Here is an 18,866-nt window from a genome sequence, read left to right on the forward strand (position 1 = left end):
TTTTTAAAGACAAATGCACATTCTCTGCTGAGAAGACATACATGTAATGAAGAATACATCTATTTTGTAGAAAGATATGATATTACTTAGAATCAAATTTATTTATTTGTATTTGTTTCAGTTAGTATCAACATCTTACAACTATCTTCAATTACTACAAAAGTCTTGAAAATAAGACAAGAAAAAAGAAAGAAAGGAAGAAAAAATGGTATTCCATTTTAGGTTTGAACATTTGTTCAGGTATCATCTTTGATTACCTATCCACAGTACATATGAGGAAAAAGAATAAGGATGTGATATTCATAGTTTCCAAAGGGCTTCTTCAGGGATACTAACAATACAAAATAGCTACAACTTGGAATCAAAAACCAAGGATGTGGACTTGGTTCATGAAAACAAAAAAAAAATCCCTCCTCTACCTAAAATCACTTAACTTCATTATTAAGTATAATAAATATTTCGCTTTTAACTGTAGAATTTGAAGGAAATGAATACTATATAAATATTGGGTTAAAAACCCTTTCTATTTTATTTTATACTTGTTTTAGTCATTAGACTACAGCCATGCTGGGGCATTGCCGTGACAAAATTTTTAGTTGAACAAATTGACCCCAGTACTCATTTTTAAACCTGGTACTTATTCTATCAGTCTCTTTTGCCAAATCGCTAGGTTACAGGAGACGTAAACAAACCATCACTGTTTGTCAGGTGGTGGTGGTGGTGGTGGTGGTGGACAAACATACACACACACACATGATGGGCTTCCTTCAGTTTCTGTCTACCAAATCCCGCTCATGAGACTTTGGTTGGACTGAACCTGGAACTATGTGGTTGGGAAGCAAACTTCTTACCACACAGCCACCTAGATATAGGTGCAAGTAGTATACTTGCTTGCTATTATTAACAGTTTTATCTGTTTCAAGTTCTACACTTAAAATCAAATTACTTCACGCTTTCTCCTAGTTTCTAAATTCTAATGATAATATTAGATATTACTTTGAAGTACTAATTATAATTAAAAACACATCAATATTACTGTTATTATTATTGTTATTATTATTATTATCATTAATGACTAAAATATAAGTTCAGATTCAAATATTCAAATTTTCTCTGAAGAAAACAACATTGAAAAGATTAACAACCAGAATTCAACAGGGTTCACAGTGTGCTCATTCATGAAGAGTTTATTAAGGAAGCACTTTTCCTTTTCCCTATCATAAAAAAAAATCTCATACAGAATAATTAATTAACAGGTTTTCAAGTTCATTCAAAACACTCAGAAAATTAACAAAACAACAAAAAAAAAGCTTGCTTTTAAAAACATGATGCAAAAATCATACAAGAGTGAATGTGGTACCATATTGAGAAGAGTTGAATGCATTTAGCTGCCATGAAAGAAGCATTTTGTTTCTTTGCTCATGTCAGTTATACAAATAAATGCTTTTCTAGTCTTTATTTTTTATGATTTTCTGGGTTTTTTTTAAATTCTAAAAGTGCCTTCTGTTGCTTTAGATATCAAAAATGCATTGCTCATTTTTTTCCATACACATAGTAGAATACACACACACACACACAGACAATCTATCAATCTATATATATATTTTTTTATACATACACATATATGTGTATGTGTGTCGTGATATACAGAAATTCCCCCCCCAAACACACACATATGTGCAACATATATGCATGACTGTGCACATGTACATATAGATTGCATGCTTAAAAATAAAGGCCAAACAAACAGCTGCTTCAATCAATATGCACAACAACAATACATTGCATTAGATTGAGTTCATCAATAGATAAATAGATTTCCTATGGACTGATAAACAAATGTGTGTAGATGTAACATCTATAAAAAAATACATTTCTCAAAATAAATCTAAAATCATACATACACATGTATAGAAATGTATGGCTACTTATGAGGTATTATTATGCATGAGAGAACAAAAGAGATAAAAAGGTAACTCATGCTACTGTAGAGAATGGATATGAAATAATGATCACGATAATATACATACTATACACACACACACACACACACACATATACACAATTAATACACACACACACATACACAAATAATACACACACACACACACATATAGTGTGCTGTTCTGTCATTGATGGGAATCAACAAAAAGGTTACCCATCCAGCGAGAGATGAATATCATTTAACACACACAAGATTTAAATGCGAGCTGCTATAAGTTTCATGCCCTAATAGTACAATAGTTGTATATGTCTATCAATAAATGTGTGCGGAGGGTGTGGATGTGACACAGTGAAAATATATATACATGTCACACATGTGTGTATGTATATACACACACACACACGTGTATGTATACACACACACACACACACGTGTGTATGTATACACACACACACACAGTGTATTTATACACACACACACACACACGTGTGTGTATGTATACACACACACACACGTGTGTGTATGTATACACACACACAAAGTAAATAAACAGATCCTTTGTTGATTTCAATAGTAAATATTTCAGTTGCTCAATCCCCTGAATCCCCTAGACATTGTATTAACTGACACATGTACCCTTAATGTAATCACCATGTAGAATCAGCGTGACATAAAGGGGTCTTTAAATTACAGGTACAGAATCAACAAGACAAAGATGGTTCTTTGAATTGCACGAGCAGTGAAGCATAGGCAACTCATTTCTTTGCAGCCTTTGCATATCCTCTGCCTTTAATGCCCATCACTCACTACCATACAACATTGCAATATCCTCACATGCATTATACAATCTGCCTTTCAATACAAGAGAGAATTCTTTGAAGCCAGAGGTAAACAGCTTCCATTCCATTACTTCCTAACACACACACATACACCCCACAAGCTCTGATTACCATGATTTCAGAATACCCACCCCCACAGCTAATTAGGCCACCTAAACAAGAAGAGTTATCAACTACTTCTAGGGACCCTCCTATGCATCTGAAAGAATTTGCTTCACGGGTACTTTTACTGCTAAGTATTGTTCACTTGCTACATATGGACACTTAGTCGTATGTCAACCTGCCTATATAACCCACAGGACCTGTGAACCCACAGTTCTCATTGAAATCCTTTACCTACTTCTTTTCTGCATATGGAGCACAGTCACTCCCCAGATAACTGAAAAATCCCATCTTCTTTCCACCTAACTAAAACGTTTGTCTTGACTAGATTTACTTTGAGGCCTCTCAATTCTGTTTTGCTTCTGCATATGGATTTTATTTACAAAATCTTCAACAGATTCTGTCCCAAGAACTAGGTCATAGGTAAACAGATGTTCCTACAAACAATTTGTCTTAAACTCTATTGTTATTGCTAGAAGAAAAGACGTAGATGGACAAGTTAAAATCCTTGCTGAACTCACTGCAAACTCTCACCTTATGGATAGCATCCTTGTAAATGGCTTGCATGGCTCTCAAAAGCCATTCGTCTACATCTAGTAATTTTTAGAGCTCACAAGACTGCAGTATGTGATAGATACCCTGTCAAGAGCATTCTCTACAGCAACAAACACCACAGTGGCTTGCAAAGAACGTCTATAACCATTCCACTAAGAAGAGGGGAAAGATTGGTACAGATCCAAATTGCATCTCATTTGAGCAAATTTTTTTCCTAATCAGTTCTGCTAGAACTCTTTCTGTAAAGAAGAGACACCTGTGCGGTCGGAGTACCTGAGAGGCAACAGTATGAGATCATCCAACACTGAGGAGCTGTAAAAAACCACAATGAGAAGTGGCAGCATGTCTATGAGCCAGGGGTCAATTTGTGTTAATGACTAACTTCCTACCAATCAATCGAGTGACCTATTTTTCTTTCTTTTTTTTTTCCTGGATGTGGTCTAACTTGTTGTCTAACTTGATCCATCAGTTAGATCCCTCTGTAGCTGCTTCTTTCTAGCACATCTCTTTTGCTTCTATTGCAGATGGGGATGAGATTATTATATCAGTCGTTGAGTATAACACCCTCCACTAGCATCTGGTTTACTTATACCAGTAACTAATGGCATGTGCTACATTGCTGGATATTCCCAGGGTCTCAGCAAGCATCAGTGATTATCTGGCTTCATGCCCACATGTCTATATCAACCATGTAACAGTCAATTTGAATGGTTGGGCCCTTTGCTGGATCTATTTGGAAGGTAGACACACACATACTCTCTCTCTCTCTCTCTCTCCAGTCTCCGCTTCAGCAACCCCAGGTAATAGCATTTGTTATCAGCACCAATAAGAGCCATATATTCCACTATCATTACACACACACTTCTCACCAACAACGTTCCAATTCTTACTCACACACAGTTTTGTAACAGTACACCTAATGTTTCTGATTCGCTCACAAAAGACCATTAATGAACCCCTTACTTTCTGCTTTACTTGCCGAGTATACCTGACATTTAACATCACTTCCAGCTACCTAATGTTGTTCCTTGCCACCCTTTTTTTTCTTTCATCCTTTCCAGGTTTAACTTTCAGCTTGCATAACTCAACCTGCCAGCCATTCTGAACAAAGAAGTAACTGGTATCTATAATTGAAGTAAATTGTAAGAGGGCTTCACAGAAACTGTTCATGTCATGGTTGTAGCACCAATGTAGAGATCACAGTGGCTGTCATGTTGCCTATGATTAGTCCAAGCTTCGTTATTATCACATACTCTGACTACCTCAGTTACTTCTTTATCTAGCCGTTTCTCAATTAACAATATCTCTAATCCACCTAACCCAGCACTGTTACTTAACTTGAACATATGTTCCACCCTAGCAAGGAGTATATCAGAGACTACACACCTTTTTTACCCTTTCTACTCACACACACACACACACACACGTGCATGCATGCAGCACAAAACTACTCACTAGCATCTAGAATCTCTACATTCACTCTGCTTCTCCCATACACAAACAGCATGGTGCCGCTGCTACTGCAAGACACAAAGAAAACCTAGACCACATCTAAAGAAAGGTCACTTAATTGATTGGCACAAAGTCAATCATTCACACACCCTAACCTTTGACCCACAGACATGCTGTACATTTTTCTCAATCCTTTTGTACAGATACTCAGTGTTGGAGGAGTTTGTAACACATTTTCTCGGGTGCTCCCAATTCACACGTGTCCCCCTCCTCTCCTTCGTATCACCCCACTAGACCACACCTGAACCACTAGCACCCGACCTTCTTTTGCACAAAACACCAGCCCTCAACAGTTGTAACCCTATAGATATTTTCCTTAAATATCATTGATTTGCAAGGGCTCAAGAGGAACGAAATCCTTGTCAATTTTACAAGCCTTTCAGTTAGAAAGGGCTTGTGAAGGCCAAGGTCACAGTTTCTAGACGAAATCAATAAAAAAAATCGTCTATAAATACACACACACAAATAAATATACACACATGTGTGCACATTCACTCAAAAATACATATATACACACTTATCTGCATATACATTATATAAATATACATGCACACATACTAACACACATATACATACATGCACATATATACATATTTATATACATATGTACATGTAGATGTAAAGATATACATGCACATATGTAAACATACACACGCAACACGCATAGATACATTCATCTATATACATGCACATACACTCACACACTTGCATACACACAAATATACGCATACAAACAGCTACATGTTTATCCATGCATGAGCGTGTATAAATATTTATATTTATGGGCAATTCCATGTACTCGTGCTAGTCCACAATTATGGATTAAATACCTTTACATAATACATAATCTTTATCTTCTCCTCCTCCCCCACTCTCTCTGTCTCTTTCTTTCTCCCTCACTATGCATATATATATATATGTATATATATATATATATATATATATATATGCATGCACAAAATAAACACACACACACACATAAAGCCAGTGATACACAATTATAGAATACAGTAAAAACCAGGAAATTTATAGCAATGCTGCAGCTTGGTCACAACTGCAATGACTTTGAATAAAGCAAAGAATATATATACAAATGTAAGCATGCATACAATGGAGTCCATTCACAGAAACACAGAGACAAAAACACAGACACACACACACACACACACACGCATTCACTTTTCAAAATTTCAAAAGCTGTACCGAATATACCATTCCAACCATGTACCATCATATATATATATATATATATACACACACACACACACACACATACATACATACATACATACATACATACCTATATATATATCCGTTTTTTGTATCGTCTATTTGAATGTTTTGCGTTCTTGTCCCATTTTGTATTTTTATATATATTTTTTATACATACATACATACATATATATATATATATATATACACATACACACACACACACATACATACATGCACACTACCCTATATATATATACACACACACACATACACACACGTGTAGATAGATAGATATCATCATCATCATTGTTTAACGTCCGTTTTCCGCGCTAGCACAGGTATATATATATATATATATATATATATATATATATATATATATATATATATATAGCTATGTATATAGAGTTAGATAGATAGATAGAGAGAGAGAAAGAGAGAGAGAAGTATATAGACAGATAGATAGATAGATAGATAAATAGATAGACAGATAAATATATAGATAGAAATATATTATGCACTCATATTGATCAAACAACACACACACACACACACACACACACTTGCAATGTTGATTTTTGAAATTGATGGGAATGCATAATTGAAAGTAATACTCACTTAAAACCATTGGAGATTTTTCCACTGGCTCCTCACTAGTTTCTCGCTCTTCAAGTAATGTGTCCAAAACCCCAAGAGAACCAAGATCACAGTTGTTATTGAGAAGAGACGAGATAGTGTGGCCATTACTCAGGGGTTCGCCTTTCAATATCCTATGAGTACCGTACTCCTGGAAAGGTGAATCTGAACTGACAGCTTCTTGTTGTGCTTTCGAAAATGTATTGTTAGTAGAACCACAGTCACCAAGCACAGCTTCCGGAGGCGGAGCTGACACGGGAGGAGTAGGAGGAGTAAGAGCAGCTGAAGCTGTAGAAGGAACAGGAGGAGGTGAAGGTGAAGAAGGAGGTGGGGATGGAGTTGTTTGGCTCTTAAATAGTGGTGACAGTGGCTGAGAACTGATAGCTGCTTCTGAATTTTCTCTGGAGTTTTCCACAGAAGTCAGTGCTGCATTCGATTCAGACTCTGATATTGATTCCGTGTTGGGTGCAGCATGCTTCTCTGGAACTGCCGATTCAGTTGGTGTTTGGTGAGATACCTGAAGAATATCTGGGTGATCACACTCACACTTAGCAGACAGGCAGACTGAGCAAGTAGGCTCAGTAATGACTGAGCTAGGCTCTGTGTTTGGTGCATCTGTAGTTGTAGAATCTGCTGGTGAATATATTTCCGAGTCTGGAGGAGTTGAAACAGAAACAGAAGACAATCCTTCGGAGAAAGTATCAATGTTGTCAGAGGTTGTAATGGAAGGTTGAGGATTTGTGTCAGGAATTTGAGATGTAGAAACAGAGGAGGCTTCAATAGAACCACTGGACATAGGAGGCACTGTGGTGGAAACATCAGATGCAGAAGTGGTATCCAACTGTGTGGCAGCTGTATCAGAAGTTGTAACAGGAGGGTTTGATACATCATCAGTCTCAGGCACAGATTCTGGCAACACAGTGGTCTCAGTTTCAACAGGTGGGACTTGTGACACTGGGATGGAAGTTACTGACTCAACTGCAGCAGAGTCAGACACTGGAGATGTCAACGATTCAGTAGTAACCGAGTCAGGCATCGTGCTTGAAGTTACTGACTCACTAGGAGAAGATTCAGGCATTGTGGTAGAAGTGACATCCTCATTAACAGAAGAGTCAGGGTTTGTTGTTGTAGAGGTCAGAGGCCCACTAGTAGACGAATCAGGCAACGTGGTGGAAGTAACAGACTCACTAGTAGATGATTCAGGCATTGTGTTGGAGGTCACCAACTCGTTATCAGGAGAGTCACAAACGATCTCATTGCTCTCAGATTCAAGAGCAGGAGATTCAGAAATCACAGTTGAACTTTCAGTCTCATCAGTAGAGAAATTGGGCATTACAGTGGATGACTCAGCTCCAGTCCCAGAGGAGCTGAGCATCAGAGTAGGCTCAGTTGGCTCAGTGGGGGAAGAGCAAGTTTTTGAGGTGGAGACATCTGTTAATGCAGGAGTATTCAATTCCAGGCCATCCACTACATCTGCTGGTTCTGAAATTGCAGGTGTCTCGTGCACAAGAGAAGGCTCATTAGATGTTGAAATGGTTAATTCTGTATCATTTAGAACAGAAGTTGTACATTCAGAACTAACATCACCAGAGTCAAAGATTTTAGAATCAGCTGTGCTTTTCGTTGGAGATATACTGCCATCACTGTTATTACAAGCTGTTGTTTCCGCAGATATAGCAGTTGCATCTGTGGTACTGGTTGTAGTCACTTCAGCGACTGGAGTTTCCTGAGTTGAGAAATCAATAATTTCATCAGAAGCCTCGCTACTTAAGTCTTCCTCAAGAAAATCATCAACAGCACCTGCCTGGTTAGCTACAACAGCTGACAACTCTGTATTTCCATTCTCTGTATCAGCACAATTAATACTTTCAGAATGGCTATTCGATGAAGACACCTCATCACTGCTTTTTATTTTGTCTGTTGCTGTTGTTGTTGTAACAACTGATGTGCTTGCTTCAGTAGCACTACCAAGTTGTTCCGTAAGAGCATCTTGATCTTCTTCTTCTACGTGCAATGTTGATTCTTTCTCAGCTACTTCATTACCTGCAGCAGCTGTACTACCTGTATTTACATCCAAAGCTGAGACACTCTTCGTGGCTTCTGTGTTAATGGAATGGTCATTGATATTCACGTCAATAGCTGCAGCATCATCATCTTCAGTTGATAATATATTACCGCTAATTTTCTCCTCCTCAGGTGTACTTTTCAGACTGTCTGCTTTTTCCTTCTCTTCTTCATTTTCATCTAAGCTGGGAGTATTTTTAAAGGAATCACCACTTTTTTTATCAACACTTGGTTGTATGTCTTCACCTTCATTGTCTCTCTTACCTAAAGAAAAAAAATTAAATATTTAAATATATATATAAGTATTCACATGTGTGTGTGTGTGTGCACGTAATATGTAATATATGTGTGCGTGTATACATTTAAATATATATAAGCATTTCAAAATGTGTGTGTAATTAAATTTATTAAACTATTTAAACAATGACATATAAAGATAATTTTATTAAAAGAAGCAAAATAAAAACAGTTAAGTAAAACACATTGTTAAAAAGGAAAATGATTAAAGAAAGAATTTTTTTTTTTTTTCATGCAATTGTTCATCAGAATACTGATAAAAGCAAATCACGTTTCTCTTACTTTGAAGTATCTATAACTATACTGTACTCCACTGAGTACAACAGACAGTAATACATACATAAGTAATACATAAGGCGGCGAGCTGGCAGAAACGTTAGCACGTCGGGCGAAATGCTTAGCGGTATTTCGGCTGCCGTTACGTTGTGAGTTCAAATTCCGCCGAGGTCGACTTTGCCTTTCATCCTTTCGGGGTTGATAAATTAAGTACCAGTTACGCACTGGGGTCGATATAATCGACTTAATACCAATGTCTGTCCATGTTTGTCCCCTCTATGTTTAGCCCCTTGTGGGTAATAAAGAAATAAGTAATACATACAGTACAACATAGAATAATATAACGAAAACCCCTGGGAGCAGGGAACCCATAAAGAAGGAAAATAAGACAATTTAATATAAAATGTCCACATATTTTTAAACAATAGTAATTCTTATTTTGGCACAAGGATAGCTATTTATAAGTGATGAAACATATCGATTACATTAACCCCCCCCCCCAGTACATGACTGGTACTTTATTTAATCAACCCCAAAAGGATGAAAGACACAGTTGACCTCAGGGGAATTTCAACTCAGAACATAAGCTGGAAGAAATGCTAAGAAACATTTTGTCTGATGAAATAAGGAGTCTGCCAGTCTGCCACCTCTTTTAATAATGACAATGATTTCGTTTTTGGGGATTTGGTTTGCAAGATTCTTTATGTGAGTTCATGTGTTGAAAACATATTCTGTTGTGTCTGGGGTGGAGACATTTTCTTTTTGTGCCTTAATTTAACACACGCACCGGTGATTTCCACTTATTTCTTATTTTATTTTCCAAAATTTTGTTGCAGGCAAATGACTTCAAAGAGAAGATCTGAATTTCTTCTTTGTGATGTATGCTAGCTAATCAATTAACTTGATTGCTAAATGAGGATGCAGGCATGGTTGAGTGGTTCAAAAGTTCATTTTGCAACCAGGAATTCCTGAGTTCAATCCCACTACATGGCATTTTGGAAATGTGCATGGGTCATAGTCATAATGTCAGGTCAACACTGGTCTTGAAAGTGAACTTAGGTAAACAAAAACTGTGTAGATGCTCACTGGATGAACTGCACCCATAATTCAAAGACCAAGCTCTGGGACACACCAATTCTGCTTATGAATTGTTAAGGTGTAGACATAGGTGCATGGTTAAGAACTTACTACGCTTGGGCAAGTGTCTTCTATTATCTATAACCCCAGACTGACCAAAGCTTTGTGAGTGAATCTAATAGATGGAAACTGTGTGGAAGCCCATCACATGTGAATGCGTGTGTGTGCGTGCATGCGTGCGAGCATGTGCGTAAGTTTCTTTCTTTGTGTTTGTGTTCATCATCCTCATCTTTCGGCAAATGGTTGATTTGATTACATCTCTGTAACTTACCAGTTCAGCAAAAGAGACAAACAGAATGAGTGCCAGACTTAAAAATTAAGTACTAGGGCTGATCTGTCTCACAAAACCCTTCAAAGCAGTGTCCCAGTATTGGTCAAAGTCCAGTAGTCAAAACAAGTGAAAGATAAAAGACAACTGCAAAATGCCCAACCATTTCTCACACTAATCCAATGAGAAGACCATCCAGGTGATTGAACACCTATACTCTCTCTCATGTCAAAATCAATATGTGATCCTTTCAGTGCTGGGTGATGTCAGAAGAAGTTCTCAACAACCTGTACAGATGTTTTCAAGAGAGACAATAACTGGTACTCCATCAGTTACAATGACTAATGTCCAATGTCTCAGTGGCTGAGTACTCCAAAGACATGCACATGCTTAATATAGTTCTCAAGGAGATTTAGCATCACACAGAATGTGACATGGTTGACTCTTTGAATTACAGGTACCACTGATTTTTACCAACTGAGTGGACTGGAGCACCATAAAATGAAGTGTCTTGCTCAAGGACACAACACACCACTGGCTATCAAACTCATGATCTTACAATTGTGAGCCAAATACCCTAAATATTAAGCCATGCACCTTCATTAGCTAGACAATAACTAATCTCTATATATATAAAGCTAAAGTTGTCTGTGTGTGGCAGGTTTGGTAGCCTTCAACTAACACTATCTCCTCCGAAACCCTGCAGCGCAAGTTGACCAAAACTGAGAGTATGGTAGAAGAAGGCTTGCTCTTCATTCTGTAGATGAAAAACCTTAAATCATACCATGTTAACACCAAAAATTATTTACATAAAAAAAGTGCTTTTTTTTCTATGAAAATCCCTATTTTTTACAACTTTTTGACTGCTGTGTTGCCATTTATTGGTGTATTTCAACCAGAAAAATGTTCGCTTAAAGAGAATAAACAAGCTACACAATGCAAAATTTTACTTTTTCTTCAAAAATTCCAATTCTAAAGGGTCGAAATTAACCCAAGCAATGCCGGGCGATACTGCTAGTATTATATATATATATAAACCATACAATCCCTCAAATGCATACACATTTCAAAAACAAGAGATCTTTAAGGGTCAGCAGACTTTATCACTAATTCCGGTATGGTAGAAGTTATGAGAAGCTAAGAGACTCCCATTGAATCAGTATTGTGAAAGTAAACAGTGGTAAAACAATGCACTAAGTATTTTACTGGTTTCAACCAGTTACAACCAAACTGGATTATCACCATGGCATATCTCTGGTTTATAACTAGTAAAATCTATCCCATGCCTTTTACAGTTATTTATCATTTCAAATTTTCAGATAAACGAGGAAGAAAATGTTTAAGGGAAATCTAGGAATATAAGGTATCACCACAAAGTAAATTGCACAAAGATTACTTTTTCAATCTGCAATCAATATATACATTAACTCCTGAAAAGCCACACCTCTCCTCTCTTTCTATCTATCTCTACTCTAATCTAATTCATCTATCTATCTCTCTTTCTCGCTAATTCTTTCACTGTCTCATGCATACACACACACCTGTACACAGACATGCTTAAATAGACATTTAAAAATTCCCAGATATACTAAATAAAGGTAGCGAGATAATTAAACATCATCACCACTGCCATTTCTATGCAATTAATATGAAACCTTTGAAACTTTATAATACTTTTGTATCTATTATAAACTATTTACTCTAAAGATTGAATTCTGTTTATAAAGATCTTGGGCAATATATCAAATAATAGCTTGCTCTTAATTTGCATAAAACAAAATCAGTGATTTAGTAGCTTTGATTGGCTAGTTTTGTTCTACACATAACAAACAGCAGGATACTGAACTTACTCTTCCATTCCTAGTTCGCAAAAAGGAACAATAACAAGATAAATAATCAGTAAGTTGGTAGGTAGTCAGAAAAGAAGACTGCACAATGATTAACTTTCTTAAGGAAAACTGATATTTAACGGCAGATGACGGAGGGGGGGGGGGCTGTGAGGGCATAGACAAAAAACAATAAAGCAAAATATTTTCTGAAGAAAAAGACAAACAGAAACGCAATATAACAATAGTTCTAAAGCTACCCTGAAAGATTTGAAGAGAAGAAAATCATTGTTTCTTGAAAAGCTTTAAGGATTTCTAATAGAGAAAAGCTAAATAGATTTGCCAACAGTGAATGTTCATTTTTTTTTGTTTTTACAAGGTAGACATACATAATTAATGTATAATTTATGTTATAATTATAACAAAGCTATTGAATATATTGTAATGAACCATATTGTCATTCTTACCAAGATGTATGACATCTTCCTGATCACATTCAATATCCAGTTGTTCTTCTTTTGCAATATCAATTTCAATTGATTTTAGAAGTTCCATATCGCCACCTAGAAGGAATTAAACAGAAACAAAACAAGTTGACACAAAACTGTAAAAGAGTGATTTGGAAACTTGAAACCTTAATAATTTAGCAGAATCAATAAAATTATATTACAATTTATATATATAAAGCTGAAGTTGTCTGTGTGTGGCAGGTTTGGTAGCCTTCAACTGACACTATCTCTTCCGAGACCCTGTGGTGCAAGTTGACCAAAATTGAGAACATGATAGAAGGCTTGCTCTTCATTCCGTAGAAGATAAAATTAAAATTGGACCATGTCAAAACCAAAAATTATTTACATCAAAAAGGTGGGTTTTTTCTATGAAAATCCCAATTTTTATGAATTTTTGACTGCTGTGTTGCCATTTTTCGGTGTATTTCAACCAGAAAAATGTTCACTTAAAGAGAATAACAAGCTACATAATGCAAAATTTTTACTTTTCAAAAATTCCAATTCTAAAGGGTCGAAACAAACCCGAGCAACGCTGGGCGATACTACTAGTATATAATAAGATCCAATCTACACAAGCATTTATCTCAGCTTGCTAATCACCTTGAAGTAGCCATGGTAGTCAGAAAATTATTGTAAATATGAAGTGATGGCTTAGGCTATCCAAGTAATAGGTGGGTAGTCAGAAAATTATTGTAAATATGAAGTGATGGCTTAGGCTATCCAAGTAATAGGTGAACAGTTAAAATGTAAATGGACTTTTTATTTTGTATGATGCAGACTTGGTTGTGTGGTAAGAAGTTTGCTTCCCAACCAAATGGTTTCAGGTTCAGGCCCACAGTATGGTACTTTGGGAAAGTGTCTTCTACTATAGCACCAAGCTAACCAAAGCTTGGCACTTAGGTTAAAGGATCATTGACAGCAGAAATGCTCACACTACTGCCAGAAAGATGGCCTTCATTAAAGAGGTAAAGTGGCCAAGAAAAGACCCAAGAATAGCACTTGAATTATTTTCCACAGTACATGACCGGGGAATGGAAGCTGATCTGGAGAAGTAGCAAAAATTTCCATTACAGACCTTATTGAAACCAGATGGGATTTTAGTTTCTAAGACAACAGGACAACTAATTTTATTGGAGTCAACTGAACCCTGGGAGTAGAGGATGGAGGGGTACAAAAGAGGAAGAGAGCTAAGTATTAGGTGTTGATGAAGAGAACTGTTACAAAAGTGGGTGGGAGAGCAGGTACTTGCCAATGTGAGCAGTTGAGGCTTTGCAGGTTGTTCTTTGAATAAAGCCTAGAGAACCTGGGCATTAGAAGAACAATCAGAAGAAGAGTTCTGAGGCTTCTGAGAAACCAACTTGATGGGTCTGCTTGAAAAGAGGTCATCTGTAGTGGATCAGTAGAATGCTACTTGGATACAAGCCTAAGGTTGATCAATATAGGTTAGGTCACCCAGATATGTTGTAAGACCTGAAACAGTGACTCCAGGATACAAGACTGAAAATCTGCCCAACTATTGCACCTGTAAATGTATGAATAACAATGGAACAGGTGGGCTAAATCGGCGGTATACTCAAATATATACCAAAGCATTTTAAAATGGCAAAACCTCAGATACAAAATTTTATGTAACCTTTTCAATGTCATACTTTCAAATTAAATAGTAATTACTCTAATTTTATATATATGAGTTAATTAAGCAAGCAAAGTGAGAAGGATCTTACATAAATGATTTCTGGAACTCATTAAATGCAACGGAAATTTATATAAGGAATTTATACAAAAAAATTCAATGGAGCTGTACTTGGTTTATTTCTCTTATTTCCAACTAAAAAAACAATTCCCCATTCGTGACTATGTAGGCTCTTTCCTTTCAGGACGTATGGAAATTCAATATTTCCTTGTATTACATTAATAAAAACAATACATTCAAATGTGAGCAACCCTTTATAACATGCAACTGTAATTGAACAGTGCTTTATTGACTGACCATAACACATGTAACCTGAGCTGTACGTGTTTTCTCTTATTGTAAAGTCAACAATAATGGTTTGATAGTTCAAACAATGTATAATCTATTGCACAACCCTTATAACAACAAAATGAAGCTTTGTACATTGAACCTAGTAGAATATTACCATGTAGACTAGGTTTTAATCCCTGAAATCTCTTGTCAGAAATATAAGGCTTAAACATGCAGTGTTTGTGATTGACCAAGATCATCATCATAGTTACTGCTGTCATCATCGTCATTGTCATCGTCATCATTTAATGTCCATTCTTCAACACTTGCATGGATTAGGCAGAATTTGTTGAGGTAGATTATTTTCTATAGCCAGATGCTTTTCTTGTCAACAACACTCACCTGTTTCCAAGTAAGGTATTATTTTCCCATGGTCATGTTTTTTATGGAAGACTGGAAATAAACAACCCTTACTTGCATGGTGATGATGATGCTCACAACCATCATCTAATGTCTAGACAAGGGTATGCATAAACAGTGACACAAATACACGTGCACACACATGTATATACAATGGGCTTCTTTCATTTTCCATCTACGTAATCCACCCACAAAAGTTTTGGTCAGCCCAGGGCTATAATAGAAGACACTTGCCCAAGTTACCACCCAGTGGGACTGAACCCAAGACCACATGATTGGGAAGCAAGCTTCTTAACCACACAACCATGCCTGTGCTTAAGCAGATATCCATATAAAACAGTGGTTCTTATATATCCATATAAAACAGTGGCAGCCCCATACCGGGAGGGGTGAGCACTGTGAGCTCAAAAGGAGGTAGCAAATGTGAAGAGGGTACTATGGGGTCTTGGGTGTTTAGAAAGGTTATGATTTTTCTTAGGAATAAAATATCTAAATGAAGTACAAAACTTGTATTTCAAACACATTTTCAAAAACCTTTTTGTGACACAAAATATGATTAGGACATGGTGTTATCACTGAGCATAACTGATGATGTTCCAAGATGCAATATACTTTCATTATTTAAATTGAAGCTTTTGACGTAAAAGAGGAGGATACAGCATCACATAATGTGGAGGACAACTGGAGGTTCCTATGGGACAACCTGTTGGGGGGTTACTGACCAGATCAATGGCTGGTGCTAAGTCCCCTCTCAACCTGAGGTGACAACTGGTGGAACAATTTTTATGGAAAAGTAACAGGCATGGAAGGATTGAAAGTGTGGTGGTAGCAGGGAACTGTATCAGATAACCAGAAGGGAAGCTAGGAGACAGGTTTACTTCGCCAGAGGGGAAGCAGATAGGAAAGAAATTTGCCAATGCTCTGTGTCATGAGGACCAAAGATTTGAAGAGTTTCAAATTGCAAGACTTTGTGTGAGAGAAAATTGTGGTCATAGGAGAGAAATGTGTCCACATGGATGATGGTTCACTTACATTTAGTAAGGCTGCAAAGAGAGAGACTTGGAGACACCACTATGAAAGGTTGCTAAATTAAGAGAATGGATGGGAGAAAGAGAGTCTGCCTCTTGTCGACCCAACAGAGGGACCAGCTATCTGAATTGACAGTACCTTGGTACATAAAGCAATTGAGGATATGAAGACAGGGAAAGCTCCCTCCCATCAGGAATAACCGCTGAGATGCTTAAAATATCTGGTGGTGTAGGTAGGCTAAAGTCTAGTCCCCTGTATAGTTAACCACATGATACACAAAGGAGTCATACCCAATGACTGGTGTAGCAGCACCATAGTCAGAGGTAAAGGTGACACCTTAGATAGAAATAATTACAGAGGTATCAAATTTTTGGATCAGGTGATGAAAATCATGAAGAGGGTCATAAGCCAAGTAATTAAGGGGAGCATTAGTGTAGATGAGATGCAGTTCGGGTTTGTGCCAGGGAGAAGCACCACCAATGTGATATTTCTGGTAAGACAGCTGCAGGAGAAATTCCTAGCCAAAGGTCAACTTCTGTAGTTGGCTCTTGTTGACTTGGAGAAACCCTTTGACAGGGCCCTCCAATCCCTTATCTGGTGATCAATGCAGAAACTAGGGATAGATGAGTGGTTGGTGAGAGCTGTACAAGCCATGTACAGGGATACTGTCAGTAAGGTGAGGGTTGGCAACAAGTATAGTGAAGAATTCTGGGTAGGGGTAAGGGTCCACCAAGGATCAGTCCTCAGCCCCCTCTTGTTCATCATAGTCCTCCAGGCAATAACAGAGGAATTCAAGACAGGCTGCCCCTGAGAGCTCCTCTATACTGATGATCTTACTCTAATAGCTGAGTCACTACCAGAACTAAAGACGTTTCAGATGTGGGAGTAAGGTCTAGAATCGAAGGACCTTAGAGTTAATCAAACAAAAACCAAAGTCTTAGTATGTAGGAAGGCAGACAAATCACAATTCCCTTCAGGAAAATGGCTCTGCTTGATCTATAGAAAAGGCAAAAGTAGAAACTCCATAACATGATCCCAGTGTAAGCTATGGACACATAAGAGGTGCAGCAATATTAAAGAAAAGTTAACTGGGAAGATAGTTTTTGTGGGTGGAACTATCCATCCCATGGCAGCATAGAAAGCAGGCATTAAACAATGACAATGATGATGTCTTCTTTAGTAATGCCCATAAAAGTTTAACAGGGGGCTTAGTAGTTCATACAAACATCTAAAATGAAGCAAATATTGTTTGGGATAGACTGAAAAAATGTGGATAATAAACCACTCCACAAAATCAGCTTCTGTTTCATTAACTCTTTTGATACCACTCTGACCATGACCAGGCCTGGTTCTTTGATAGAAATCTCCCATTTTAAAATGATCTAAATTAAAATATTCCATTAAAATTCCATATCAATTTATTCCAATCATCATCATCATCGTTTAACATCCGTTTTCCATGCTGGCATGGGTTGAACGGTTCGATCAGGGTCTGGGAAGTCAGGAGGCTGCACCAGGCTCCAGTCTGATCAGGCAGTGTTTCTACAGCAGGATGCCCTTCCTAACGTCAACCACTTCCTGAGTGTAGTGGGTGCTTTTTACGTGCCATTGGCACAGGGGCCAGAGGAGGCTGGCAACATCCACAATCGGTTGGTACTTTTAATGTGCCACCGACTAGCTGAATAATGGCAAAGGTATTATAAACTAAATACCGACCCTTTCTAATGAATCACAGGCACTCATTTTGTTGATCCCAGAAGAAATACGAACACAGCTTGATTGAATGGGTAAGAAGTTCACTTTATAATCATCAGATCTGTGGTTCAATCCCACTGCCTGGCATCCAGGACAAGAAGCATTTATCAAAGCCTCAGGAATTAAAATGAGTAGACAGAAACTATGCAGAAGCCTGTCAAATGGATGGTACCTGTAATTTAACCATTTTTATACCAACCTGTCTGAAACCATTTTAAGTGATGCCCTAGCATGGCCACAGTCAAAAGACTGAAACAAGTAAAAGATAAATGATGAAAGATCTCATTAGAATTCCAAGTATCTTAGAGAGTAATGCATGCAATAATAGTTATATTTTAGATACTGAAAGAACCACGGCTGAGACTAATGTCAATGTGACCACGGTTAAGAATATGAATAGCAGAAGTGATTTCAGAGGAAAATTAACTGAAGAATCATTATGAAGGACAGAGTTAGTTGGGAAGGACAGAAAGTGTTGTGATATACAAGTAAGTTTTATAATGATGGTGAGGATGATG

General features: G+C 37.2%; 1 protein-coding gene across 12 annotated transcripts in view; it reads right to left on the minus strand.

The window, feature by feature from the left end:
* LOC115223565 (rho guanine nucleotide exchange factor 28) overlaps nucleotides 1–18,866 on the minus strand; it is a 490,764-nt gene that overhangs the window by 301,752 nt on the left and 170,146 nt on the right. For all 12 annotated transcript variants that reach the window (XM_036511308.1, XM_036511277.1, XM_036511280.1 and 9 more), the window contains 2 exons: nucleotides 13,140–13,235; nucleotides 6,787–9,132 (listed from right to left, as the gene is read on the minus strand). In XM_036511308.1, the coding sequence (XP_036367201.1) occupies nucleotides 6,787–9,132; nucleotides 13,140–13,235 (2,442 nt within the window). The remainder of the gene's footprint in view (nucleotides 1–6,786; nucleotides 9,133–13,139; nucleotides 13,236–18,866) is intronic.

The sequence above is a fragment of the Octopus sinensis genome, linkage group LG2, assembly GCF_006345805.1.
Source record: "Octopus sinensis linkage group LG2, ASM634580v1, whole genome shotgun sequence".
Taxonomy (NCBI): domain Eukaryota; kingdom Metazoa; phylum Mollusca; class Cephalopoda; order Octopoda; family Octopodidae; genus Octopus; species Octopus sinensis.